Genomic DNA, 27,482 nt, shown 5'->3' on the forward strand with positions numbered 1-27,482 from the left:
TCTCTGCCTTTTAAATGAAAAGAGATGCAAACACTTTAAAGCCCTGGGTTCTATCAACTGGAATGTCTACAAGTGAGAGCCTCCTTCAGAAGGTGGAAGGGGCAGCGACGGGCGTGGGAGCCCTGGCCGGGAGGGGTCGGCTGCAGACACTGACGATGCTGCTCTCGGAGTGGCTGGGGAAGGTCCCTTCGGGCGAACTGTGACAACACGAGTGACAAGTGCAGCCTTCCCCATGCCGCCCCTGATGCAGTCTGAGGCTGCCTGCCCGAGGAGGCGGCACAAACGCCTGGCCTGGCTCCACCCCAACACCCCTCCCAGGCCGCTCCTGCTTCCTGCCAGGCACTTGGCAAGCTTCGGGTGGAAGCCCCTGAGGGAACGCCCACGCAGCCAGACCCACTCTGCTCTGCGAGCCCCGGCTCCGCACAGTAACTCACGTGAGCCAGGCTGTCAGAGGTGAACTTCTGAGGCAGCGCCCTAGAACCCAAACCCAACGAGCACTCGGAACTCGGGTGAGGCACTGGCCGCTAAAGCAAACAAAATGAGCTTCTAGTGAGGCACACACACACACACGGCTGACCAGAAAACACAGCACACACTCCGGGTAACTGTAACCTGGCTGACCCTACCTCACACAGTGAAGTGTGTGCACACAGACCTCACCCAGGATCCAGCTCCCTGACACAGCGCATACTCACCTCACCCAGGTCCAGCTCCCTGACACAGCACACACTCACCTCACCCAGGATCCAGCTCCCTGACCGGTGCACACTCACCTCACCCAGGATCCAGCTCCCTGACACAGTGCACACTCACCTCACCCAGGACCCAGCTCCCTGACACAGCGCACACTCACCTCACCCAGGATCCAGCTCCCTGACCGGTGCACACTCACCTCACCCAGGATCCAGCTCCCTGACACAGCGCACACTCACCTCACCCAGGACCCAGCTCCCTGACACAGCGCACACTCACCTCACCCAGGATCCAGCTCCCCAACACAGTGCACACTCACCTCACCTCACCCAGGATCCAGCTCCCGACACAGCGCACACTCACCTCACCCAGGATCCAGCTCCCTGACACAGCGCACACTCACCTCACCCAGGATCCAGCTCCCTGACACAGCGCACACTCACCTCACCCAGGATCCAGCTCCCTGACACAGTGCACACTCACCTCACCCAGGATCCAGCTCCCTGACACAGCGCACACTCACCTCACCTCACCCAGGATCCAGCTCCCTGACACAGCGCACACTCACCTCACCCAGGATCCAGCTCCCCGACACAGCACACACTCACCTCACCCAGGACCTAGCTCCCTGACACAGTGCACACTCACCTCACCCAGGATCCAGCTCCCTGACACAGCACACACTCACCTCACCTCACCCAGGATCCAGCTCCCTGACACAGTGCACACTCACCTCACCTCACCCAGGATCCAGCTCCCTGACACAGCGCACACTCACCTCACCCAGGATCCAGCTCCCTGACACAGTGCACACTCACCTCACCCAGGATCCAGCTCCCTGACACAGCGCACACTCACCTCACCCAGGATCCAGCTCCCTGACACAGCGCACACTCACCTCACCCAGGATCCAGCTCCCTGACCGGTGCACACTCACCTCACCCAGGATCCAGCTCCCTGACACAGTGCACACTCACCTCACCCAGGACCCAGCTCCCTGACACAGCGCACACTCACCTCACCCAGGATCCAGCTCCCCAACACAGTGCACACTCACCTCACCCAGGACCCAGCTCCCCGACACAGCGCACACTCACCTCACCCAGGACCCAGCTCCCTGACACAGCACACACTCACCTCACCCAGGATCCAGCTCCCTGACACAGTGCACACTCACCTCACCCAGGATCCAGCTCCCTGACACAGCGCACACTCACCTCACCCAGGACCCAGCTCCCTGACACAGCGCACACTCACCTCACCCAGGATCCAGCTCCCTGACACAGCGCACACTCACCTCACCCAGGATCCAGCTCCCTGACACAGCACACACTCACCTCACCTCACCCAGGATCCAGCTCCCGACACAGCGCACACTCACCTCACCTCACCCAGGATCCAGCTCCCTGACACAGCGCACACTCACCTCACCTCACCCAGGATCCAGCTCCCTGACACAGCACACACTCACCTCACCCAGGATCCAGCTCCCTGACACAGTGCACACTCACCTCACCCAGGATCCAGCTCCCTGACACAGTGCACACTCACCTCACCTCACCCAGGATCCAGCTCCCTGACACAGCGCACACTCACCTCACCCAGGATCCAGCTCCCTGACACAGCACACACTCACCTCACCCAGGATCCAGCTCCCTGACACAGCGCACACTCACCTCACCTCACCCAGGATCCAGCTCCCTGACACAGCGCACACTCACCTCACCTCACCCAGGATCCAGCTCCCTGACACAGCGCACACTCACCTCACCTCACCCAGGATCCAGCTCCCGACACAGCGCACACTCACCTCACCTCACCCAGGATCCAGCTCCCTGACACAGCGCACACTCACCTCACCCAGGATCCAGCTCCCTGACACAGCGCACACTCACCTCACCTCACCCAGGATCCAGCTCCCGACACAGCGCACACTCACCTCACCTCACCCAGGATCCAGCTCCCGACACAGCGCACACTCACCTCACCTCACCCAGGATCCAGCTCCCTGACACAGCGCACACTCACCTCACCCAGGATCCAGCTCCCTGACACAGCGCACACTCACCTCACCCAGGATCCAGTTCCCTGACACAGTGCACACTCACCTCACCTCACCCAGGATCCAGCTCCCGACACAGCGCACACTCACCTCACCTCACCCAGGATCCAGCTCCCTGACACAGCGCACACTCACCTCACCCAGGACCCAGCTCCCTGACACAGCGCACACTCACCTCACCCAGGATCCAGCTCCCTGACACAGCACACACTCACCTCACCCAGGATCCAGCTCCCTGACACAGTGCACACTCACCTCACCCAGGACCCAGCTCCCTGACACAGCGCACACTCACCTCACCCAGGATCCAGCTCCCTGACACAGCACACACTCACCTCACCTCACCCAGGATCCAGCTCCCGACACAGCGCACACTCACCTCACCTCACCCAGGATCCAGCTCCCTGACACAGCGCACACTCACCTCACCTCACCCAGGATCCAGCTCCCTGACACAGCACACACTCACCTCACCCAGGATCCAGCTCCCTGACACAGCACACACTCACCTCACCTCACCCAGGATCCAGCTCCCGACACAGCGCACACTCACCTCACCCAGGATCCAGCTCCCTGACACAGCACACACTCACCTCACCCAGGATCCAGCTCCCTGACACAGTGCACACTCACCTCACCCAGGATCCAGCTCCCTGACACAGCGCACACTCACCTCACCTCACCCAGGATCCAGCTCCCTGACACAGCGCACACTCACCTCACCCAGGATCCAGCTCCCCGACACAGCACACACTCACCTCACCTCACCCAGGATCCAGCTCCCTGACACAGCGCACACTCACCTCACCCAGGATCCAGCTCCCTGACACAGTGCACACTCACCTCACCCAGGATCCAGCTCCCTGACACAGCGCACACTCACCTCACCCAGGATCCAGCTCCCTGACACAGCGCACACTCACCTCACCCAGGATCCAGCTCCCTGACACAGCGCACACTCACCTCACCCAGGATCCAGCTCCCTGACACAGCGCACACTCACCTCACCCAGGATCCAGCTCCCTGACACAGCGCACACTCACCTCACCTCACCTCACCCAGGATCCAGCTCCCTGACACAGTGCACACGCACCTCACCCAGGATCCAGCTCCCTGACACAGCGCACACGCACCTCACCCAGGATCCAGCTCCCTGACACAGCACACACTCACCTCACCCAGGATCCAGCTCCCTGACACAGCACACACTCACCTCACCTCACCCGGATCCAGCTCCCTGACACAGTGCACACTCACCTCACCCAGGACCCAGCTCCCTGACACAGCGCACACTCACCTCACCCAGGATCCAGCTCCCCAACACAGTGCACACTCACCTCACCCAGGACCCAGCTCCCTGACACAGCGCACACTCACCTCACCCAGGACCCAGCTCCCTGACACAGCACACACTCACCTCACCCAGGACCCAGCTCCCTGACACAGCACACACTCACCTCACCCAGGATCCAGCTCCCTGACACAGCACACACTCACCTCACCTCACCCAGGATCCAGCTCCCTGACACAGCGCACACTCACCTCACCCAGGATCCAGCTCCCTGACACAGTGCACACTCACCTCACCCAGGATCCAGTTCCCTGACACAGTGCACACTCACCTCACCTCACCCAGGATCCAGCTCCCGACACAGCGCACACTCACCTCACCTCACCCAGGATCCAGCTCCCTGACACAGCGCACACTCACCTCACCCAGGATCCAGCTCCCTGACACAGTGCACACTCACCTCACCTCACCCAGGATCCAGCTCCCTGACACAGCGCACACTCACCTCACCCAGGATCCAGCTCCCTGACACAGCGCACACTCACCTCACCCAGGATCCAGCTCCCTGACACAGCGCACACTCACCTCACCTCACCCAGGATCCAGCTCCCTGACACAGCACACACTCACCTCACCCAGGATCCAGCTCCCTGACACAGTGCACACTCACCTCACCCAGGATCCAGCTCCCTGACACAGCGCACACTCACCTCACCCAGGATCCAGCTCCCGACACAGCGCACACTCACCTCACCTCACCCAGGATCCAGCTCCCTGACACAGCGCACACTCACCTCACCTCACCCAGGATCCAGCTCCCTGACACAGCGCACACTCACCTCACCCAGGATCCAGCTCCCTGACCGGTGCACACTCACCTCACCCAGGATCCAGCTCCCTGACACAGTGCACACTCACCTCACCCAGGACCCAGCTCCCTGACACAGCGCACACTCACCTCACCCAGGATCCAGCTCCCCAACACAGTGCACACTCACCTCACCCAGGACCCAGCTCCCTGACACAGCGCACACTCACCTCACCCAGGATCCAGCTCCCTGACACAGCACACACTCACCTCACCTCACCCAGGATCCAGCTCCCTGACACAGCACACACCTCACCTCACCCAGGATCCAGCTCCCGACACAGCGCACACTCACCTCACCTCACCCAGGATCCAGCTCCCTGACACAGCGCACACTCACCTCACCCAGGATCCAGTTCCCTGACACAGTGCACACTCACCTCACCTCACCCAGGATCCAGCTCCCGACACAGCGCACACTCACCTCACCCAGGATCCAGCTCCCTGACACAGCGCACACGCACCTCACCCAGGATCCAGCTCCCTGACACAGCGCACACTCACCTCACCCAGGATCCAGCTCCCTGACACAGCACACACTCACCTCACCCAGGATCCAGCTCCCTGACACAGTGCACACGGACCTCACCCAGGATCCAGCTCCCTGACACAGTGCACACTCACACACCCAGGATCCAGCTCCCTGACACAGCACACACTCACCTCACCCAGGATCCAGCTCCCTGACACAGCACACACTCACCTCACCCAGGATCCAGCTCCCTGACACAGTGCACACTCACCTCACCCAGGATCCAGCTCCCTGACACAGCACACACTCACCTCACCTCACCCAGGATCCAGCTCCCTGACACAGCGCACACTCACCTCACCTCACCCAGGATCCAGCTCCCTGACACAGCGCACACTCACCTCACCCAGGATCCAGCTCCCTGACACAGTGCACACTCACCTCACCCAGGATCCAGCTCCCTGACACAGTGCACACTCACCTCACCCAGGATCCAGCTCCCTGACACAGCGCACATGGACCTCACTCAGGTTCCAATCCCTTTATCTGCAGTTAGCAGAGACGCCTGATCCTGGATACAGGGCATCAACGCCCGAGCCTTGAATGAAGTGCATTTTCTGCGGTCTGCACGTGGGAACCCAGCAGAACGCCCGCTCTCTCCAGGACTCTGAGGATGGCTGACTTACGTGAGAATCGCAACTTCCTGGATTCTTTACCTTATAGAATGCTCAGGCCGGCCCGTGGGCATCCTCCGTGTTTCTGACCGGGGTGAGATGCCTCACCGCCTCCTATGCCTCCCCTGGCGGGCTCCTAACCTGTTATGGTAGCTGGGGCTCACAGACCTCTGCCAGGTTCACCTGGGGCCGTGGGTCTTGTGGCCCCAGACAAACCGCGAGTGAAACCTGGGTGCCCTTCTTTCCAATGGCACCTGACCGCCCTGAAGCCACAGCTTCCTTACTCAACAACAGATCCGGCCCCACGGGGACGCTCGTGACCGTCCTGGACCCTGGCTGCCACCTGGACGCTGACCTGCGTGGGACTCCATCGACTCAGGGGAGTTGTCCCTCATTTATGAAGTGAGAAGCAGGGAATCAGGCCAACACGCTGGATTCCTGCTGTTAGGCGCTGAGCCAGCTTCACGGGGTGGTGACAGCGGCGGCGCCGGCTGCAGAGGAGGGCCTTCGGCTCGTGCAGACCTCGTGCTGGGACCAGCGTTCCTGCCTGTGCTGTCGCGGGCACGCTCCTGTGTCCGAGCCGCAGCTCCTTCGTGACAGGTGGGGCCCATGAGAAAAAGCGACGGTGGGGTTCAGAGTGCAGATGACACGGCACTCGGCAGTGAAACAGCCTTCCACTCCCAAGAATCAAAACTAACTCTGGGGTGCGTGGCACAGTGCTGAAGACACTGCTGTGACAGCCACACCCATGTCAGCGTGCCTGGGCTCAAGTCCTCGCTTTGCTCCCAACTCCAGCCTCCTGCTATATGCACCCGGCCGGGGCGGGGGGCAGCATGTGACAGTACAAATACTGAGGTAACTGTCACTCACGGGAAACCTGGATGGAAGTCTGGCTCCTGGCTTCAGCGTGGCCCAGCCCCAGCTGTTGCAGACATTTGCAGAGTGAATAGCAGATTGAAAGTCTCTGCCTGCCTCTCAAAAAAATAATCACAGCAACTTTGAAGAAGTCACTTGTGGGGCCAGTGCTGTGGTGTAGCGGGCTAAGCCTCCGCCAGCAGCACCAGCATCCCACGCGGGCACCGGTTCATGTCCCGGTTGCTCCTCTTCTGATCCAGCTCTCCGCTAATGCACCAGAGAAAGCAGCAGAAGATGGCTCAAGTCCTCCTGGCTCCTGGCTTCAGATCGGCTCAGCTCTGCTCACTGCAGCCACTTGGGGAGTGAGCCAGCGGATGGAAGACCTCCCTCCCTCCCTCCCTCCCTCCCTCCCTCCCTCTCTCTCCCTCTCTCTGTCTCTGTCTCTCTGCCCCCCTCGCTTTGTAACTCTACCTCTCAAATAAATAAGATCTTAGACAAAACAAGTCCTTTGTCTTTCTTGAGGGTGTGGCGTGGTGCCAGCGTGGACGAGGCTGACGTTTGATTTTGCAGCCTCCCCTGCCGAGGGAGACGCTGGAAATCACATGAACTCCAGGCGCTGCGGCAGAATCCCGTGTAGGGCTGGGGGCTGTGCTGGGGGCCCCCGGCGATGAACTCCAGGTGCTGCGGCAGAATCCCGTGTAGGGCCGGGGGCTGTGCCGGGGGCCGTGTCCTCCCTGCTCACGCTGGGCGGCCACGCTGGGAGTCGCCACGCAGGGCGTCCTTCCTTCCTCCACCGACTGTGCCCAGTGGCAGTAACCGCACTCCCGCAGGACGGACTGGGAACGTCCAATAACCGACGGGCATCCCTGCCAGCGCCAGCCCCTGACTCCACAAAAGGGAATCTGCTGAGTACAGCCTTGGGGGCCTTCAGGGCTAACCAGTGGTCTTTACTAGTAGTCTTTCCTTAACTAGTCTTTTTTCCAAGTAGACATAAAAGACTTTTTCCTCAAGAGAGCAAACACACATTAGCACACACTCTCTCCAAAATCGTGGTGTGAACTTGTTTTACAGACGACATGGCACTTCCACACATCCTGAGCCATTGTTTAAAAACAAAGAACCAAGCAGCACCTGCGCGCCTGCCCTCCCTTGCTGCCCTGGGATTCCGCTGACCCCACTTCCCTTCCCTGAGACCAGCGCCGCCCCAGCAGGGGCCTCCCAGGGGTCTTTCCTTCCCGGATGTGGAAGGAAGTTCCCTTCTGCTGTCTCCCTGAAACCAAGCCACAGCTCTTAACCTGCTCCACACACACACACACACACGTATTCACACACAGGATTGTGTGCACATGCACAGGTGTGTGTGTGTGTGTGTGTTTTGACAGGCAGAGTTAGAGAGAGAGAGAGACAGAGAGAGAGACAGAGAGAGAGGTCTTCCTTCCGTTGGTTCATCCCCCAAATGGCTGCTACGGCCTGCGCACCGCACTGATCCAAAGCCAGGAGCCAGGTGCTTCTCCTGGTCTCCCATGGGGTGCAGGGCCCAAGCACTTGGGCCATCCTCCACTGCACTCCCTGGCCACAGCAGAGAGCTATACTGGAAGAGGAGCAACCGGGACAGAACCCAGCGCCCCGACCGGGACTAGAACCCGGTGTGCCGGCGCTGCAGGCGGAGGATGAGCCTAGTGAGCCGCGGCGCCAGCCAATGCACACTCACAGGAGTTTGCACACTCACAGGAATGTTGGTGAGCACACAGGAGTGCTCACACAGAAGAGTGTTTGCACACACCAAGGAGAGTTCACACATACACAGGAGTGTTTGCACACAGTGTTCATGCACACGATTGTGTCCACAAGCATAGTGCAAGTGTTCACACAGGCGCAGAAGTGTTTGCAGACACATAAGCACTGGTGAGCACACAGGAGTATTCACACAGAGGAGTGTTCCCACACAGGATTGTATGCACAAAAACAAAAATTTGTATACTCTGAGCAGGGGCACTGGCAAGCATAGAACTGTTCATACAGAGGAGTGTTTGCACATGTAGGAGTGTTCGCACACATAGGAATGTTTGCACACAGGAGTGCACACACAGGAGTGTCCACACGCACAGAGTGTTTGCCTATGCACAGGAGTGTTCTCACACAGTAAGAATGTTTGCACACACACAAGCGTACACACAAAGTGTTCGCAGGAGTGTTTGCACAGACACGAGTATTTACCCATGCACAGGAGTGTACACACAAGGAGTGTTTGCAAGTGCAGAGGAATGTTAGTGTTCACACAGCGCAGGAGTGCTTGCACACACAGGAGTGCTCACACACAGGAGTGCTCATACACAGGAGTGTTTGCACACACAGGAGTGTTTGCAAAGAGGAGTGCTCACACACAGGAGTGTTTGCACACACAGGAGTGCTCACACACAGGAGTGCTCGCACGCAGGAGTGTTTGCACGCAGGAGTGCTCGCACACAGGAGTGTTTGCACACAGGAGTGCTCACACACAGGAGTGCTCGCACACACAGGAGTGCTCACACACAGGAGTGTTTGGACACAGGAGTGTTTGGACACAGGAGTGCTCGCACACACAGGAGTGCTTGCACATAGGAGTGCTCATGCACAGGAGTGTATGCATGCACAGGAGTGTTTGCACACAGGAGTGCTTGCACACACAGGAGTGCTCACACACAGGAGTACTCATACACAGGAGTGCTCACACACAGGAGTGATAGCACACACAGGAGTGCTCGCACACAGGAGTGCTCGCACAGGAGTGACTGCACATACAGGAGTGCTCACACACAGGAGTGTTTGCACACAGGAGTGCTCGCACACACACAAGTGCTCACACACAGGAGTGCTCGCACACAGGAGTGATTGCACACACAGGAGTGCTCGCACACAGGAGTCTTTGCACACACAGGAGTGCTCGCACACAGGAGTGTTTGCACACAGGAGTGTTTGCACACAGGAGTGTTTGCCCATGCACAGGGGTGTACACACAGGAGTGCTCACACGCAGGAGTGCTCGCACACACAGGAGTGCTCACACACAGGAGTGTTTGCACACAGGAGTGCTTCCACACACAGCAGTGTTTGCACACATAGGAGTGCTTGCACACAGGAGTGCTCACACACAGGAGTGTTTGCACACACAGGAATGCTCACACACACAGGAGTGCTCGCACACAGGAGTGCTTGCACACAGGAGTGTTTGCCCATGCACAGGGGTGTACACACAGGAGTGCTCACACGCAGGAGTGCTCGCACACACAGGAGTGCTCACACACAGGAGTGTTTGCACACAGGAGTGCTTCCACACACAGGAGTGTTTGCACACATAGGAGTGCTTGCACACAGGAGTGCTTCCACACACAGGAGTGTTTGCACACATAGGAGTGCTTGCACACAGGAGTGCTCACACACAGGAGTGTTTGCACACACAGGAATGCTCACACACACAGGAGTGCTCGCACACAGGAGTGCTCACACACAGGAGTGTTTGCACACAGGAGTGCTCACACACAGGAGTGTTTGCACACACAGGAGTACTCGCACACACAGGAGTGCTCGCACACAGGAGTGCTCACACACAGGAGTGTTTGCACACACAGGAATGCTCACACACACAGGAGTGCTCGCACACAGGAGTGCTCACACACAGGAGTGTTTGCACACAGGAGTGCTCACACACAGGAGTGTTTGCACACACAGGAGTACTCGCACACACAGGAGTGCTCGCACACAGGAGTGCTCACACAGGAGTGCTCACACACACGACTGTTTGCACACAGGAGTGCTCACACACAAGAGTGTTTGCACACACAGGAGTGTTCGCACACACAGGAGTGTGTGCACCGGCACAGCAGCAGTGTTGGGGACCCCAAGGGCCAGGCCGAAAGTCCTTCAAGTGCTTTGCCAAAACCCAGAGTGTGGCCTCTCTCCTTCAACTCCATGCCTTGGCCGTGCTGGGTGGAGCTTCCAGGCCCTGTCCAAGACCTGCAGAGGCCAGCAGAGTGTGTGGGGGGGGGCATTGGGCCTCTCAGAGACCCTGACTCTGCAGCTGGACATCAGACACAGGAGGGGTCAGGATAGAGACAAGCAGTCCCGGCTTTCAGTTACTTCCCCCAAAACCATGGATGGGGCTTCGAAAAGACGCGAAGTGCCCCTCGGCTACAGGTGGGCCGGGAGAGACCCATGATGCCGTCACTCAGGGAGTCTGCCTTCCCCAAGGTGCGCCGTGCAGAACTCCCTACCAGACTGGGAAGCACCGGTGGCTTGGACTGTCACGCTGGAGCTCTGTGCCTGGTGGACAGCTGCCAGTGCACGGGGCCAGTGCTGGGGCTCCGGGCACCCTGTAGGCGCGGTCCATCCTGACCAGACACTGAGCAGCGTCATGGCCACCACCAGGACCAGGGACCCTGCCCCTGCCCCCACCTGGCTTCCCCACACGTTCGTGCTGCCCAGAGCTGCACATAAGGCATACGCCATACACTTGGAGTGCATCTGATTCTGGCCCGGCGGGGGGGGGGGGGGGGGGGGGTTGGGTGACGCTGCCCGCAAGGAGTCCTGCTACACACTACGGCCTTTCTCCGCTGATTCGCCAGCTCTGGGTGTCCACACGCGACATGCCGGGTCGGGGTCTTGCTTTTGATGCTGTATTTACCAGTGCTGTGCTGCTTTTTCTCTTAAAGATTCATTCATTTAAAAGGCGGGGAGGGAGGGAGGGAGGGAGGGAGGGAGACTGATAGACAGACAGACAGATCTTCCATCTCTGGTTCACTCCCCAGATGCTGGCCACGGCCAGGGCTGGCACAGGCTGAAACCAGCAGTCAGAGCTCCACCCATCTCCCACACGGGTGGCAAGGGTACAAGAACTTGAGCCATTCTCCGCTGCCGTCCCGGGCGTATCTGCAGGAAGCCGGACAGGAACAGTGGCTGGGACTCTAACCCTGACTCTGATAGGGGATGCGGGCATCGCAAGAGGCAGCTTACCCTGCTGCGTCACAATGCTGGCCCAATCACGAGTGAAATCAGATTACACCTGTCTACACCCGGGACACCATGGTGAAACCAGCAATCTACCACACGTGTCTACACCCGGGACACCATGGTGAAACCAGCAATCTACCACACCTGTCTACACCCAGGACACCACGGTGAAACCAGCAATCTACCACACCTGTCTACACCCGGGACACCATGGTGAAACCAGCAATCTACCACACATGTCTACACCCAGGACACCATGGTGAAACCAGCAATCTACCACACGTGTCTACACCCGGGACACCATGGTGAAACCAGCAATCTACCACACGTGTCTACACCCGGGACACCATGGTGAAACCAGCAATCTACCACATGTGTCTACACCCAGGACACCACGGTGAAACCAGCAATCTACCACATGTGTCTACACCCAGGGCACCATGGTGAAACCAGCAATCTACCACACTTGTCTACACCCCGGACACCATGGTGAAACCAGCAATCTACCACACGTGTCTACACCCAGGACACCACGGTGAAACCAGCAATCTACCACACGTGTCTACACCCCAGACACCATGGTGAAACCAGCAATCTACCACACGTGTCTACACCCAGGGCACCATCTACCATACAGCTCTACGGCTCTAGGCTCCCCCTAGAGACCTACTCCCCAGGCCTGAGCTGGGAGCAGAGCAGTGTGCAGTGCAGGCTGGCTGGCGCTCCCTGGAGGACCGACACCCTCCAGGGCGGTTTCTCTAGGTGAGTGATAGACACTCAGACCAAGAGGCCACTCACCTTGGAGGACACGATCCTGTTGTCCGGGTATCTCTGTGGGATGTAGGCCTCGGCACCGGGAGGGGGCTCCCTGTGTCCCACGTAGATGGTCCGGCTATCCACCCAGTTCTCTTCCCCTGCACACTGTGGGAGGAAGCACGTGGTCAGCACCGGGCCTCAGCATCTGCACACAGTAAGCTCCCCTTCCGCGTTGTCCATCTGAACACACACCTGTCCCTGCACAGCGCACGTCTGCACTGACGGGGAGACCTGCGCCCTCCCCAAGCCTGGGCCACCCAGGCTCACCCGGCCTCCCAGGTGCGGGCCTTCAGCTCACTCCAGCTGAGCGTCAGGGCAAATGCACTGGGCAGGCCCACTCGAAAGAGAAAAAGCAACAGTGGATCTGACAACCTCGGCCAGGGAAAAATGGCTACGGGGGGGGGGGGGGTGCCTTGAATGAGGGAGGGAGGAAACTGGGCCCACAGGCGTGCGGACACCTGATGAGGTCACACGGCTGCTCAGGTGGGTTTCCCCGGCACACGGCAGGGAACAGAAATGTCAGCCCAGAGTGAGTGCTGTGTGCTGTTCTCCCCCAGAGCGCTCAGACTCTACGAAGGCCCGCACATCACAGGTGCAGAGAAACAGCAGGCAGCACGCCAGGGACAACGCCGGGCACACCCACCACGCTGCTGGTCATGCCACCGTCCCCGGCGCTGACTGCCGTGGGAGCCGGCAAGCCACTCGGCACTGCTGGTGAACTGCATCGGAGCAGCTCAGGGGGCTGCACCGCACACCTTCCCCCACCCGCCTCCAAGAGTCAGACTTCAGAGCCTCAACTACGTGAGCCCGTAACTCAGCGGGTCCAGAGCCCAGCGTCGGCCACAGAGGAACGCAGACCAAATCGAAGCAGAGCCACACGGAGCTTTCAGGATGAAGAGGGAAGATCCGGGCAGTCAGCCATCTCTCAAGGGCCCCCGGGTTCCAGGTGCCCCCTCCAGCAAGCTCAGCGCCCTCGTCCACGGCGCCCGTGCAACCTGCACCCAGCACGCTCAGGAAAGCCAGAGTCTTTCACAGGCAACACAGAGCTCAGGTGCAGGCTGCAAACCCCTCACCCACCCCAGGTCTCCAACCTGGGGCAGGAAGGCCACGGGCAGGTCCCCCGAGAGGCTGGCCCCAGGTCACATCGACGCACAGGTCCGAGCAGGAAGGGGAGTGAGCGCCGGGCACCTCCCAGAAGGATCCAACTGGGCAGGGCTGTGGTCGGGGCTAGGGGGAGGTGCCAGGCTGGAGGGTATGGCTCATGCCACACGAGGGGACGCTGGGAGAGTCTTCCGTCTCCCCTTCTCCTGACCACAGGAGCTCCCTGCAGCGGCTTCCCACCCAGTCTCAGAAGGGGGAGGCGTCCGAGTCCAGGGATCTGCAGTGCCACACACCAGGAGCCACGTACACGTGCCACTGCAGATGACGCTGGCTCGGCTCCCTGGAGAGCCCTGGTGGCCGCTCCCCTTCATCCTCTTCTCAAGCCACCTGCTGAGGGCCCAGGCTGCTGCTGGGATGCTGAGGAAGGATCTGCAGCTGCGGCTCCTGCTCCCGCCGGGAAGGGTCAGCACGGAGCAGGGCTCGAGAGACCCTCAGTCTCAGGGGTCCGTGGCGGAAGCACCCACGACTGAAGTGTTCGGGTGAGCAGCAGTTCCCGCTCTCCCATCCTCAGGCCAGGAGCCAGAGGGCTCCCCAGAAGTCACTGGACAGATTCGCAACCTCTAAGTAGAAGCCGGCATCCCTCCCCACCTGACACAGCAGGCCACAGTCTAGATCACAACAAGTGTCACCAAGGGCTGATCAGCCTAATGGCTCACCCAGGGGTCTGTGTCCACTGAGCTTCCTCACTGGGGACAACGAGGGTCTAGGCTGACCGCGTGGCCTTGTCCACACCCGCCAGTGAAAGCAGTGCTCAAAGGAGTCACAACTCTGAGAGGAACACAGGTGCTGACCCGGAGGGCTGTGCCTCGGTGAGCTCAGTCCTGGGGGACCAGGCGCAGGGCCCAGGGCCTGCTCTGCACCTGTAGAAACCACGACGGAGACCAGAGGTTCCGGACTCCGAGCGCACGGGGACTCAGCCAGCACAGGGGACCCAGCGGGAGGCCTGGGGACGCCAGACCCCTGGGGACTGCGCGGGAGTGCACGTGGTCGCCACTGACGGGGTCCTGACACCCTGCACCGAGCGCTGTGCAGGCTGTGGCTCACGGTCCCCTCCTCCTGGGTGGTCCGGCATTGAACCTTGACCCTGAGCACCATCACCCCTGCACACACTTTCCTTCATGGGGGGTGGGGAGCGAGCGACCTTGGAAAACGACCCAAACATACGGAAAAGTGGGGTAGAGACACTTGCTGCTCAAGTCCCCCAAATGCTCCCGAACACTGCCATGTTTGGTCCAGAGAAATCTTTCCCAAAAATACATTTACAATACAGATTTTTGAAGTCATTTGAAAGCGTTCACTTCTGCCTTCTTTTTACAAATTTGGGCAGATAAGAGGAAAAAACGTCACCTCCTGTGCTGTAAGGGCTCAGGACTCCCCTGGACACTTCCGGGGCCCCTGTCCCGGGGACTCCTCCCAAATCTGACGCCAGGGAGAGCCCCGTCTGCATCCCCCACCTCCCTGGGGGCGAGAGGGAAAGGCGCTGGCGCCAGGGTCAGCAGAGAACCCAGGGCGCACGGGGGGTGCACATAGCCGCGGGCTCCCAGGGTGCGCGCCCACCTCACGATCCCCACGCGCGACCCTTCCTTCCTCCCCACGTGCACGTCGGGGGCCCACCACGCCTGCTTCCGCGCCCGCACAGTCACGCCTCCTCTCGGGCTGGGCTGAGGAGCAGCGCACCGCCTGCCGCCCGCGCTGCACTGAAGAGACGGCCGGCCCAGAACATTCCAGAAACCATCAGAGCAGGACCACGGCCACGGCTGACGCATCCCAGGAGAAGCAGGCCCGGCCACAGCACGCGGCTCCGTGCCTTCCTGGCAAATCCCGAGGGCTTCGCCTCAGGCTTCCGCACATCTCGGCCGGCCCGCACAGGAGAGGCCGGCGCCCCCGCAGGGGGACCCTCCCAACCCGGGCCCTTCCTGGGGCTGTGCGGCCCGGGCGGCTATTCCGCCAAGGCTGCGGAAGGCTTGAGAAAGCCGACATGGTGCCAGACGGAACAAGCCCTCAGAAGAGCCGATGGCAGCAGCTCTACTCGCGTGTGCCACTCAGCAGGACTGGGTTCAGGGCGGCCATGGGCGCACAGGGCACTTCCGGCTGGGGCACTTCCGGTTCGGGGCACTTCCGGCTGGGGCACTTCCGGCCGCGCTGCTGCCTGATCCGTCACCAGCTTTCTCCCGTTCTTGGAGAACCGAGGGGTTGCTGTCTGCGCCGCCCACCAGCGTCCAGCCCCGGTCTGCTGGAAACTCCGGGGTCCGGGACCGAGGACGCCCTTGCGCTGCGGGGGCTCACAGGCCGTGATCTGCCTGAGCTGCCTCTCCGGACGGACGGCTGAGCCATGGCGGGCCTCCCTACACAGCCCAGTTCCATCGCAGAGTCACCAGCAGCAAACCCTGGCTCCCGATGCAGCCCCGCTGTGGTTCCAGGCGCCAACCTGACCCCGCTGAGGAACCTAAGGCGAGGGGCTCAGCACCTTCCTGCCCGCCAGTGTCCTCACACCCACTTCCACCCACTTCGGAAAGACCTGCATAGACGCGGCCTCAGTAAAACTTAGCTTCCAGTTCACTCACTTTCTGACCTGCCCTGGTGGGCACACTGTGCACACGCCTCGGGGACTGGGGCTCGCCATGAGCTCGCGTGCCTCCCACACCGCGCAGCACCGAGTGACGGCACAGCCACGTCTCCTGCACCCGCCCGGCCCCGCGGGGCGTGCTGCGTGAACCCTCTCACAGGGAAAGCTCAGGAGACGCCAGAGGGGCACGCGACGCACAGGGCTGGTGGGTAAACTGAGTCCCGCGGAACACGGAGTCCGGTCTCTAGCTCCAGTGAGCAAAGGCTCCCCGGGGGGCACCGTCACGTCCTTACAGGCTGCACCCCCTGGCCACGCTGGCCTGGCACGCCCCGCCCGTGCAGAGCAGAGCCCCCGAGGGACAAAGGCCTCCGCTCCCCCACGGCTCAGGAGTGGACAGAGATGGCAGTGGCTGCTCACCCACCTGCCCAACGCCTCAGAGGACCGAACAGCCCCAGTCTGGCCAGTCCGGCTGGGCAGGGCAGGGGAAAAAGGCCACTCGTTAAACCTCACCCAGGAACCCAGCGGCTGGCAGTGTCTGACTGTGACCTGAACTGAGAAGTGCTTGTTACATCCTGACCCAGGGTCACAGAAATACAGGAAGTTGAACCCCTTGGCATTGATCAGAGAAAAATTCCGAATCGCAGGCCAGAGGGTGGAGGGGAGGGGCAGAGAGGGAGAAGCCACTCAGCTCACCGGTAGGGAGGAGACTGCGGGCACGGCTAAATGCCCAAGCCCCGACTGGCAGCCCTGGAGGAGGGGCCCAGGTGCCTGGTGCTCTGCTCGCTGGCCCACCCGATCCAGAAGTCGGTTACCTGCCCCGCCGGTAGCCGGCCGGGGTCAGAGCTTTCCCTCCCCAGGATTTCCGCCGACACTCCTGGCTCCTGGGAACCAGACCCAGGCCCCGGTCCCGTCTTTCCTGGCTCAAAGCCTTTCACTTCAGAGACCCCGCAGTTTTGGGTTGGCCCCAGGGGTCTGCAGCCTCCCGCCTCCTGTCCCTTCTCTGCTCCTCACGCGCCACTGAATGACTGCTGGAGGCTGCCCCGTCACTGCCCACCACGCTCGCGGGAGTCAGTGTTTGATGGGGGAGGGGGGAGTCCTGATGTTTGCAACTGGCTTCCCTGAGCCTCTGGATTGGGGTCTTTTTGCTGATGTGTCATTGTAATACTCAGACATGACAGATGGGCTAAGAGGCTGGGGGAACAAGACCCTCCTCCAGGGGTGAGGCAGGAACCCTGCTGTTGGCCAGCACCCACCCAAGAGGCCCACTTTGCAGGTTAACTTGTGGTTAAAGTATCCAGAAAAAACAGGAGCCCACAGGTAGGCAACTCCCAGCTGTTCATCGCCTATGCCCATCATGAGCCTCGTGGCCCCGTCACAGGGCAACGCCCCTCATTGTTCAGGGGTCGGAGCCCCCAGCCAGAAGTGCGCTCTCCACTGGCCTGCTCCTCCCCGGGAGTGCACTACATCACCCCCCCACCTCCCGTGGACGACAACCTCCCAGTTTCTCAAACTCAGTACACACAGAGCCAAGACCGTGCCACCTCTCGGGGTCCCCAGGGAGACTGCTGGTGGCGGCTCCGTCTCCTCAGTTCTGAGTCTGGAGACGGCGAAAGCGCTGATAGGCGACATCTGGCTGCAGTCTGCGACCAGACGATTCACAAGGCTGCCAGCATTCACTTTCCAAAGTAAAGGGAAATCCTAGAACCAGACCCAAGTGCAATTCGCGTTCCTAAAAGCCCTGGTAGGAAGAGAGATAAAGCCAGGCCTGTCTGTGAGCTGCGGCTGGCGCAGTGTTTCCTGGGCGCCCGGGGCCTCGGCCGCAATTCTCCAGGCATGGTGGGGGCTAGGAGGAGCAGACCCTGCAGCGCTTTGAGAGTCTGGCACCCTTGGTGCACAGAGGCCGCACCGAGGGAAGTCGCTTCTGTCTCTGTAATCAGGACTGGGAGGTGCCTGCGGTCTGAGCCCAAACAGGTGGCAGGTGATGGGGCTACACCACAGCTGCAGCCTTGTCTCAGCGCATCTCAAACCCACAAGCCATCACAAATAAACAAACCTCCCACAGCCTTGCAGGTACGTGGCTGGTGGTGGCCATGGGGAGGCCGTGTCACATCTGTGTGGCCAGGCTAGCAGTGGCTGAGGGACACCTGCGTGGTCAGGCTGGTGGTGGCCATGGGGAGGCCGTGTCACACCTGTGTGGCCAGGCTAGCGGTGGCTGTGTGGCACCTGCGTGGCCAGGCTGGTGGAGGCCGTGTGGCACCTGTGTAGGTGCTGAATGGACAGGGCGACCCCCCTGCTGGAAGCGGGGCAGTGTGTTCATGTGGTGGTCTGTGGGTCTGGAAGCGGGGCAGTGTGTTCATGTGTGGTCTGTGGGTCTGGAAGCGGGGCAGTGTGTTCATGTGGTGGTCTGTGGGTCTGGAAGCGGGGCAGTGTGTTCATGTGATGGTCTGTGGGTCTGGAAGCGGGGCAGTGTGTTCATGTGGTGGTCTGTGGGTCTGGAAGCGGGGCAGTGTGTTCATGTGGTGGTCTGTGGGTCTGGAAGCGGGGCAGTGTGTTCATGTGGTGGTCTGTGGGTCTGGAAGCGGGGCAGTGTGTTCATGTGGTGGTCTGCGGGTCTGGAAGCGGGGCAGTGTGTTCATGTGGTGGTCTGTGGGTCTGGAAGCGGGGCAGTGTGTTCATGTGATGGTCTGTGGGTCTGGAAGCGGGGCAGTGTGTTCATGTGGTGGTCTGTGGGTCTGGAAGCGGGGCAGTGTGTTCATGTGGTGGTCTGCGGGTCTGGAAGCGGGGCAGTGTGTTCATGTGGTGGTCTGCGGGTCTGGAAGCGGGGCAGTGTGTTCATGTGGTGGTCTGTGGGTTTAAGATGAGCTGAGGCAGGGCTGCTGCTGTGCACTTGTCTTGAGGGCCGAGAGAGGAAGCTGCTCTCGTGTCGCATCCTGCCCTTGTCTCCTCGGGCTGGGGAGAGGGACGGAGCCAGGGCGGAAGCCTTCTCCACGCTGGGCAGGCCTCCCCACAAGCCCCTGCCGCCCGGCCCATGCCCACTCTGCCACCTCCCTCCCCGCCCAGGTCCCCGTGTCCCCACAGCCAGCACCTCCCCGGGAGCCTGAGGTGGGCACTTCGAGCCTCTGCACACACACAGCCGCAGGCCGGCGGCGAGTGCAGGGCCCAGGCAGTCCCACACCAGCAGACGCGTCTGCATCTGGTAGGACTCAGCCCCAGGAGGCCCACACAGCCCAGCCCGAGGGGCTCCCCAGGTGTGTGGGCAGCGAACACACACAAGGACCGCCCGAGACCCCTTTTGCTGCTGTTTTCAGGGAGAAGGGGAGGGCGGGAGCTGGAACCTCCCCACCACCCGCAGGCCAGGGGTCCAGAGACCCAGGCCGTCCATGCCGGCGCTCAGCACAGGCACAGCCGGAGGGAGGGCAGGGGGCTTTGCTCTGATTAAGCGGTGGGTCCATCCTGATGCTGAGGGCCAGCCCAGGCTGGGGGAGAGGCAGGAAGCCCCCCCTCAGGCCTCCCTCCATTGGGAGCTGTGCCCCAGCCCCTGGAGGGTCTCGGGGTGCTCCACGGAGACCACAGCTCTGCCTGGGTAGCCTCGAGGGACACGGGCAAGCCCTAGGAATCGTGGTGGTGCCGACCCCTACAAGCACCTGTGACACCTGTTGATCACGTGTGATGAGAGGCGGAAGAACTGTGACAACTCAGACATCAACAAACAGATGGGGCCGGTGCTTCTCCAGAGCCGCACGGGCCCACTAGGACAGGCAGAGGAGCTCAGCGTCTCCCGTCCCTGGGGCGATGCAAAGGAGACCCCGGCTGAGTGACAGACGCCAGTCACAGACTGCAGACTGCAGGCTTCCTTCCGTTCCCAGGGAAGGCCCACAGAGGCAGGACCAGAGGCCAGGAAGCAGGGGTGGGAGGGGCCGGGGCAGAGACGGTAGAGCGAGCAGTAACGCAGATGAGTTTCTTTGAGGGGTTACGGGCGGCTGTGGAGCCTGGGCAGTGAGAAGTCACTGGCGGCACGCCCGGAGCTGGGTATCCGTAAGCTCCGTCTCAGGAAGCCCTCCCCCGCAGCTCAGATCACCTGGCTCCCGCGTCCCCCTTCCCTCCATGCGGCGTCCTCACTTTGACCAGAATGCAGGGGTCTCCCAATCCTGAGGTGAGCATTTAGCTTAGTTTTTTCAAAGATTGTATTTATTTATTTGAGAGGTGGAGTTACAGAGAGAATGAGAGAGAGACAGAGAGGAAAGTCTTCCATCTGCTGGTTCACTCTCCAAAGAGCCGCAATGGCCAGAGCTGGGCCGATCCGAAGCCAGGAGCCAGGAGCTTCCTCCGGGTCTCCCTCGTGAGTGCAGGGGCCCAAGCACTTGGGCCATCTTCTACTGCTGTCCCAGGCCACAGCAGAGAGCTGGATTGAAAGAGGAGCAGCCAGGACACAAACCAGCGCCCATGGGGGATGCCGGCACCAAAGGAGGCTTACCACTGTGCCACGGTGCCGGCCTTAGCTCAGTTTTTAACACAAAACATTTCGTGGTGGGTGAATTCCAGAGGTGGGCACCTGGCATGGGGGCTCAGAGGGGAGAGTGCCTGAGCTCTGTGCCCCACACCCTGGCCATGCCTGGCCACTCTAGCAGGGCCAGGGGTCAGCACAAGGCCCCTCAGGGGCACCTGCTCATGCCTATGATCTGCAAAGCCAAACACAAGGGGCACAGTGAGGGCTCTCGGGGGTGCCTCTGCCAGCCCACCTGTGTCCCTTCAATGCACCAGGCAGGGTAGGACGGCTCTGAATATAAAATTGAACCAGCAAGCGGCAAATCATAAAAACCAGCTCCCCACAAGGGTCCCACCTCTGCTGTCAGCTTATTAGGGGTTGGGTCGTGGCTGCCTGCATTACAGTCAAGTACAAGATGGAGATCTTTTAAAAATAGGCTGAAAATCAATTGCAGCCAGCATTAGCCACTAATGGAAGTTTAGAATTTCAGCTGAAACCAACAAAAGTGGTTAAGTGACGGACGTCGCGGAGACAGAACCCCAGCATGCCAGATGGTGTCGGCAGAGGGACTCCTGGCCAGGGCCGAGCCGCAGACCCACAGGCATCCGATGACCAAGCGATGCCTCGGCCTTGTGTCTGTTTATAGCTCGGAACGGCCACATTTCTTTCGATGGCTCACTGCCGCCGGCAGCCCCGGTATCGGGCGCTGGGGGCAGGCAGTGCTCCTCCGCCTTCTGCATCTTGGTGAAGCCGGCTTCTCCCCTCCATGGCACCCACCCAGGCCTGATAAACAGCACTAACACCACAGCTGGAACCCGAGTGTTCCGACTTCCCTGATGCGGCGAGCAACCTCACCCAGGAACCTTGGCAGGGTACACCCCGTGCCAGGGCTCTGAGCTCTCACACAGAAAGCAGGGGCCCAGGAACACCCCTCCGATCTCCCAAGATCGAGACGCAGGCATCTGCGGGAGCACAGGCTCAGCAATTCCCGCCCCTCGCTGCCCGCGCCACGGCCACGGTGACTGCTGGGCGCTTCCCCTCCCAGAAGCTTCCCCGCCGTCCCCAAGGCTCTGGCACTTCTGTGCCACGAAGATTCTTCAACAAGAGCATTTAGATCCGAAAAGCACACGAGAGACCACCTGACCCAGAGATCCAGCCGGGAACCACTAGACAGGCTGAGCTGGACCCAGGAAGAAAACGAATACACGCTCTGCCCACTAACGACTCTGGCCTGGCCCTACCTGACTCTGAGGGTCTGGGTCCTGCGCACGGGGACGCAGCAACAGGACACCCCCCAGTCCCAGTGAAACACAGCAGGTGCACAGCCAGCCACTGGCCTCACGCAGCCCCCGCAGTGCCTCCAGTTTCACCTGATGACGGAGAAGCGTGAGCTCACGGGGACGCGGCCACAGGCACCTGGTTCTCCTCCCCAGCTCCCGAGGGGCTCAGAGCGACTCTCACTGAGGCACACGCACTTGATCTGCGCGAGAGCGGATGGAGGCGTCACCACCTCGGCCACAGGTCCTGGTGCCTCCTTTCAACTCCTGCAGGGGAATCTACTTTTAAAATTATTTGTTTACGTTGCATTTGAAAGGGGGAGGGGGAGGGAGGGGGAGGAGAATGTGACATCCACTGGTTCACTCCCCAAATGCAGGCAACAGCCAAGGGTGGGCCAGCCAAATGCAGGAGCCTGCATCTCACACCAGGTCTCCCAGGGCGCGTTCACAGGAAGCTGAGCTGGACAGCAGAGCCAGTGTGGAACCCAGGTACCCTGATACGGCGTGTGGGTGTCCCAGCCAGCAGTGTCTTAATGACTGTGCCAACACCCGCGGCCAGGTGACCTCCCTTTGCGGATGTACCCCTGAAGGTAACACAGAGGCTAGCCCACCTGGAAACCCAGGCAGAGTGAGACCCAGTGCAGGAAGCCATTTGCTGGCTCCGGCATGGGGTGTGTGGAGAAACCAGGAACTTGGGGGTTAACATCTGCAGCCACGGAGGAGCTGCCCCCGGGACCCCCACATCCTTGGCACACCCTGGCGGGCAGCAGTGATGGCTCAAGAACTTGGGTCCCTGACCTGCGTTCCAGGCTTCTGGCTTCAGCCTGGCCCAGCCTTGGCTATTGTGGCCACTTGAGAACTGAGCCAGTGGGCAGAAGATCTCAAAGACTCCCCCCACCCCACCTGCCCAATAAGTACAGTAACTAAAAGAAATTTAAATTTAAAAAAATATTGAGGTTAAGCTCCCCTGTGCAGTGGGAGTCTGGCTGTAGCCCTGGCCACGGAGGAAGGCGCTGTGTGGGGCCACGGAGCCTCACCTGTGGCCACAGCCGCCGTTCCTCCTGTCCACTGCAAATGCAAAAAGCAGGGGTGGGCTCCCTGAGAAATCAGCACTGTCGGGGCCCCGAGCCTGGGCGCCCCACGGCTCCCCACTGCCCCACACAGACCCCTCCCTCACCACGACACGACTTAGACCCTGCGGCCCCAGGTATTAAACTGCCAAGTACCCACAACTGCTTCTCGAGGGTCAGAGCACACAGGTGATCCCGAGACCAAGCGCCGGCACACGGCCGCCAGGAAACACCTCACTCCCAGCTCGCAGGGGGCTGCTTGGGTAGCAAACATCCACCCCCAGCCGTGCCGCCCGGACGCCAGCCCGACAACCAAAAGACGTGTAGTCACCATGGACCACGGCTTCCTTCCTGCTCGAGGCGAACACTGGACGTAAACCTAACGAAGACAAGCACAGGACTGAGTCGGCAATCACCGTGCACCACGTGGTGAAATGCCAACAAATCGGACAGCAGCAGACACGGCAAACCCAGAAATAGCCATGGGCTCGGGGAAAAGCGCCTGCAATCGGCCCGAGCCCCTGGGACCCCGAAGCTAAGATTCTTGGCTGGGAACCAGCCCTGCGCGGAGCCTGGGGGTGACCTCGGCTGTGAGAGCTGGCGGAAGCCAGGGGGACATGTCTCAGATCCGTGGCCCGGCCACGCCACAGGCTGCAGGTCAGAGATGAGCGTGGGCCACGCCTGGGCTGCCTCGCTCATCACACAGGCAAGATGGCCTGGACGCCCGGGGCTACCGCGGGCCCCACAGCCAGGGCCATCTCTCACGAGAGCCAGCGGGGTAGCCGGCGGATGAGGCAAGGGCACAGCCCACTCCACCCACGACCCGAGTGGGCGGCCTCACCAGAAATCACTATCAGCCCTACCATGGGCTCCGACTGTCCCTAAATGCACATTCACGAGGTGTGGGGTCCACACCGCAGACCACACACCTAAGTCCACATCTGTGAGGTGCGGGGTCCACACCACGGGCTGTGAATCCAAATCCACACTGGTGAGGCGTGGGATCCACACCGCAGGCTGTGCACCTAAATCCACATTCACGAGGTGCAGGTCCACACCGTGGGCCTCGCCCACATGCTTGCCACTCCGACCCTGTTCAGAAGGGGCTGCGGCCCAGCTCTCTGGATGAAGCGGGTCGGGTCTGGTTCGTGGCCTCTCCCAGGTGGTGGAGGCAGCGTGTGTCCTGCCCGGGGACCCCCGCGACGTCAGCTCCCTGCATCTCCTTCACAAGGAACAAGGAACCCACTTCTCAGTGCCAGGGACTCGTGCGCCCCAAGCCACGCAGGCTTGCCCCCCCCCGCCCCATACTGGAGCGACCTCAGCGACTCCGGCCCCATCCTGCAGGCCACTGCAGTCTCAACCGCGCCATGTCACTGAGAGGCCACGAATGCCACGTGAAGGGGAGGAGGAGTGGGAGGAAGGTTCCACAGGTGGGCCAGGAGGCGGAGGGAGCAGGTGAGCAGGCTCAGGGCAGGCTGGCTCCAGCGAGCACCCTGGTGGCTCCCGCCCTGGGGGAGGGGTCCAGGGAGGGGCCCACAGCCAGGCAGCGGTGAGGGGCTCTGGTTTGTGCTTGACAGGCGGCTCAGAGCTGCTTCCTGCCTCCAGAGGGGGCTCCCCACGGATCAGATGCCGGGAGAGGAAAGCACCAGACACCCTGTGCGCCAGGCAGGCAGACCTGGGCTCAGACAGCGCCGTCCTGGCCTCCTCTCGCCAGGTGCCCAGCCTGCGTGCCCTGCGCACCACAGCGCCTCGGCAGGGCCCCGGGGGCGCCTTTGGCACTGGCGTTTCCACGTGAATTTGCTTTGGCTCACACCGAGACAGGTGAGTAGGGAAGGTCTCTGTAACGCAGCAAACACACACAAGATCAGGATCGCTCCTAGACGGGTTTCAGGAACGCTGGACGCGCTCCATCCCGGGAGCCTGGACACAGCAGCCGCGCCTCGGCCCAGGACGGGCCGCCACCACCCACGCCCTCGTCCCACGGCGGGGGACACGGAGTCCAGGGATGAGGAGGGGGCCGGGCGGGCCCAGGGAGGGTCTCGCTCTAGGCTGCTGCTCTCCTGGGCTGGGCCGGGCTGGCGGGGCCCACTTTGACAGGAAGTGGACGGTGCTTTCCTGGAATGTTCTGCTGCTGTGGTGCCAAGCACTTCCAGGGTGAACGCACCAAAGAGAACACATGAAGCGCTCTCTTCTCTCTCGAGGAGCTCCCGAGAGGCCGGGGTGCCGCCCCTGCTCCAGCTCCCGAGCCCCGCCCTAGTGCAATTGTGCAACCTCCCACACTGGACCAAGAGCCAGTGCCCCGGGAGGCCGGGCTCGGAATGCGGCCCCGGCAGGTGTGACCGGAGGCTGCCCCAGTGGAAAAACACAAGCAGGAAACGGGCAAACAAAGGCGGGGGCAGCAGGGAGACTTGGGCAGGGCAGTGGCCCCCCTCGCTGCCCGCCCACTCCTCAGCTTCCGCCATCAAACCAGGGGGCGGTGGGGGGCATCTGTGCAGACACCCTGCTTCTGCTTCCGATGAGTTAAGTCTAAGAGCCTGGTCAGAATTATCCACAGGGGGTAGGGGGCTGTCAGTTAAGCCACCGTCTCCAGTGCCAGCATCCCATATGGGTGCTGGTTCAAGTCCCAGCTGCTCCTCTTCCAATCCAGCTCTCTGCTGATGGCCTGGGAAAGCAGTAGAAGATGACCCAAGGTGTGTGGGCCCCTGCTACCCAAGGGGGAGACCTAGATGAAGCTCCTGGCTCCTAGACCAGCCCTGGTCATTGGCTGGGGAGTGAACCAGCAGATGGAAGATCTCTCTAACTCGTTCAGATAAATAAATCTTCTTTAAAAATTATTCCTGGTCCACAACGTCAAGGAGCGGGAGGTGCTGCTGATGTGCAACAAATCCTACTGTGCAGAGACTGCTCACAATGTCTCCTCCGAGAACCGCAAAGCCATTGTGCAGAGAGCGGCCCAGCTGGCCATCAGGGTCACCAGCCCCAACGCCAGGCTGCGCACTGAAGAAAATGAGTAGGCGGCTCGGGTGCGCATTTTATTTGTCTTTAAATAAAACCTTGAAAACTGGTCTCTTCCATAAAAAAAAATCATTCCATGGAATTTATCATTTGACCCTAACTGGGTCTGGAGACTACGGCTTCACAGCAATGGAATTTTCCTGGTGAGGACGCAGGAACTCAGCTACGTGACAACGACCACAATGACCACTGCTGGCCACTCCCAGCTTGCGTTGCACCGAGGGAGGCGGCGGCCTCCAGGTCAGCGTTCGTGGATGTGGGCGCTCAGTGTCCCACAGACCCACCGTACCCCGAGCGCAGCCACAGGCGCCTCCCCCATGCTCGTCTTCATTCTGCTCTATCAATAACAGCAACTGGTGGGACACGGGGAGACCCGGTGGGACACGGGGAGACCCGGTGGGACACGGGGAGACCTGGTGAGACTCGGGGAGACCTGGTGGGACACAGGGAGACCTGGTGGGACAAGGGGAGACCTGGTGGGACACAGGGAGACCTGGTGGGACAAGGGGAGACCTGGTGGGACACGGGGAGACCCGGTGGGACACGGGGACACCTGGTGGGACAAGGGGAGACCCAGTGGGACACAGGGAGACCTGGTGGGACAAGGGGAGACCTGGTGGGACACTGGCCTGGTAAGACACGGGGAGACCTGGTGGGACACGGGGAGACCTGGTGGAACCCTGCAAGCTTATCGGCACTGATACGCCCACACCAGCTCGGTGCCCACAGCATGAGTCCGACACCGACCTTCGGCTCCCTCACTCTCTGTACCCACAAACTGTGCTGAGGAGGCTGCACGGGCGCGGGGACCCCTGCAGGGCCTGGGCATGCACACTCTGTAGGACGAGACTGAGGCTGTGAAACCTGGCGTGGAGTCTGCACAGGGAGGGCGCGCGGTCCTCGGACCCAGGGCCAGCTGCTCTGTCCCCTGCTCTGGGCCTGGGCTGCGCCTGTGGCCGTCGTGGGACAGGGTCCTGGGGCTCCCGGGCACTCAGCACAGCAGAAACATGCCTTCCACTGCACGCTGCCTTTGCTTTTAAATGAACAGAGAGTCAGGTGAGACGCAGGCCATGCGTGGCCAGCGAGTGCGGTACCCTACACGTGGGGCAGTACCCTACACGTGGGGCGGTACCCTACATGCGGCTGCCTCACGCCGACAGGGGCCTGTGGCCTGTGTGAGCTGTTTCATTC

General features: G+C 61.1%; 1 protein-coding gene across 7 annotated transcripts in view; it reads right to left on the reverse strand.

The window, feature by feature from the left end:
* ATP11A (ATPase phospholipid transporting 11A) overlaps window positions 1–27,482 on the reverse strand; it is a 135,294-nt gene that overhangs the window by 64,302 nt on the left and 43,510 nt on the right. For all 7 annotated transcript variants that reach the window (XM_051841715.2, XM_070048369.1, XM_051841714.2 and 4 more), the window contains exon 2: window positions 12,699–12,821. In XM_051841715.2, coding sequence (XP_051697675.2) covers window positions 12,699–12,821 — 123 coding nt within the window. The remainder of the gene's footprint in view (window positions 1–12,698; window positions 12,822–27,482) is intronic.

Source organism: Oryctolagus cuniculus, chromosome 9 (genome assembly GCF_964237555.1).
Source record: "Oryctolagus cuniculus chromosome 9, mOryCun1.1, whole genome shotgun sequence".
NCBI lineage: Eukaryota > Metazoa > Chordata > Mammalia > Lagomorpha > Leporidae > Oryctolagus > Oryctolagus cuniculus.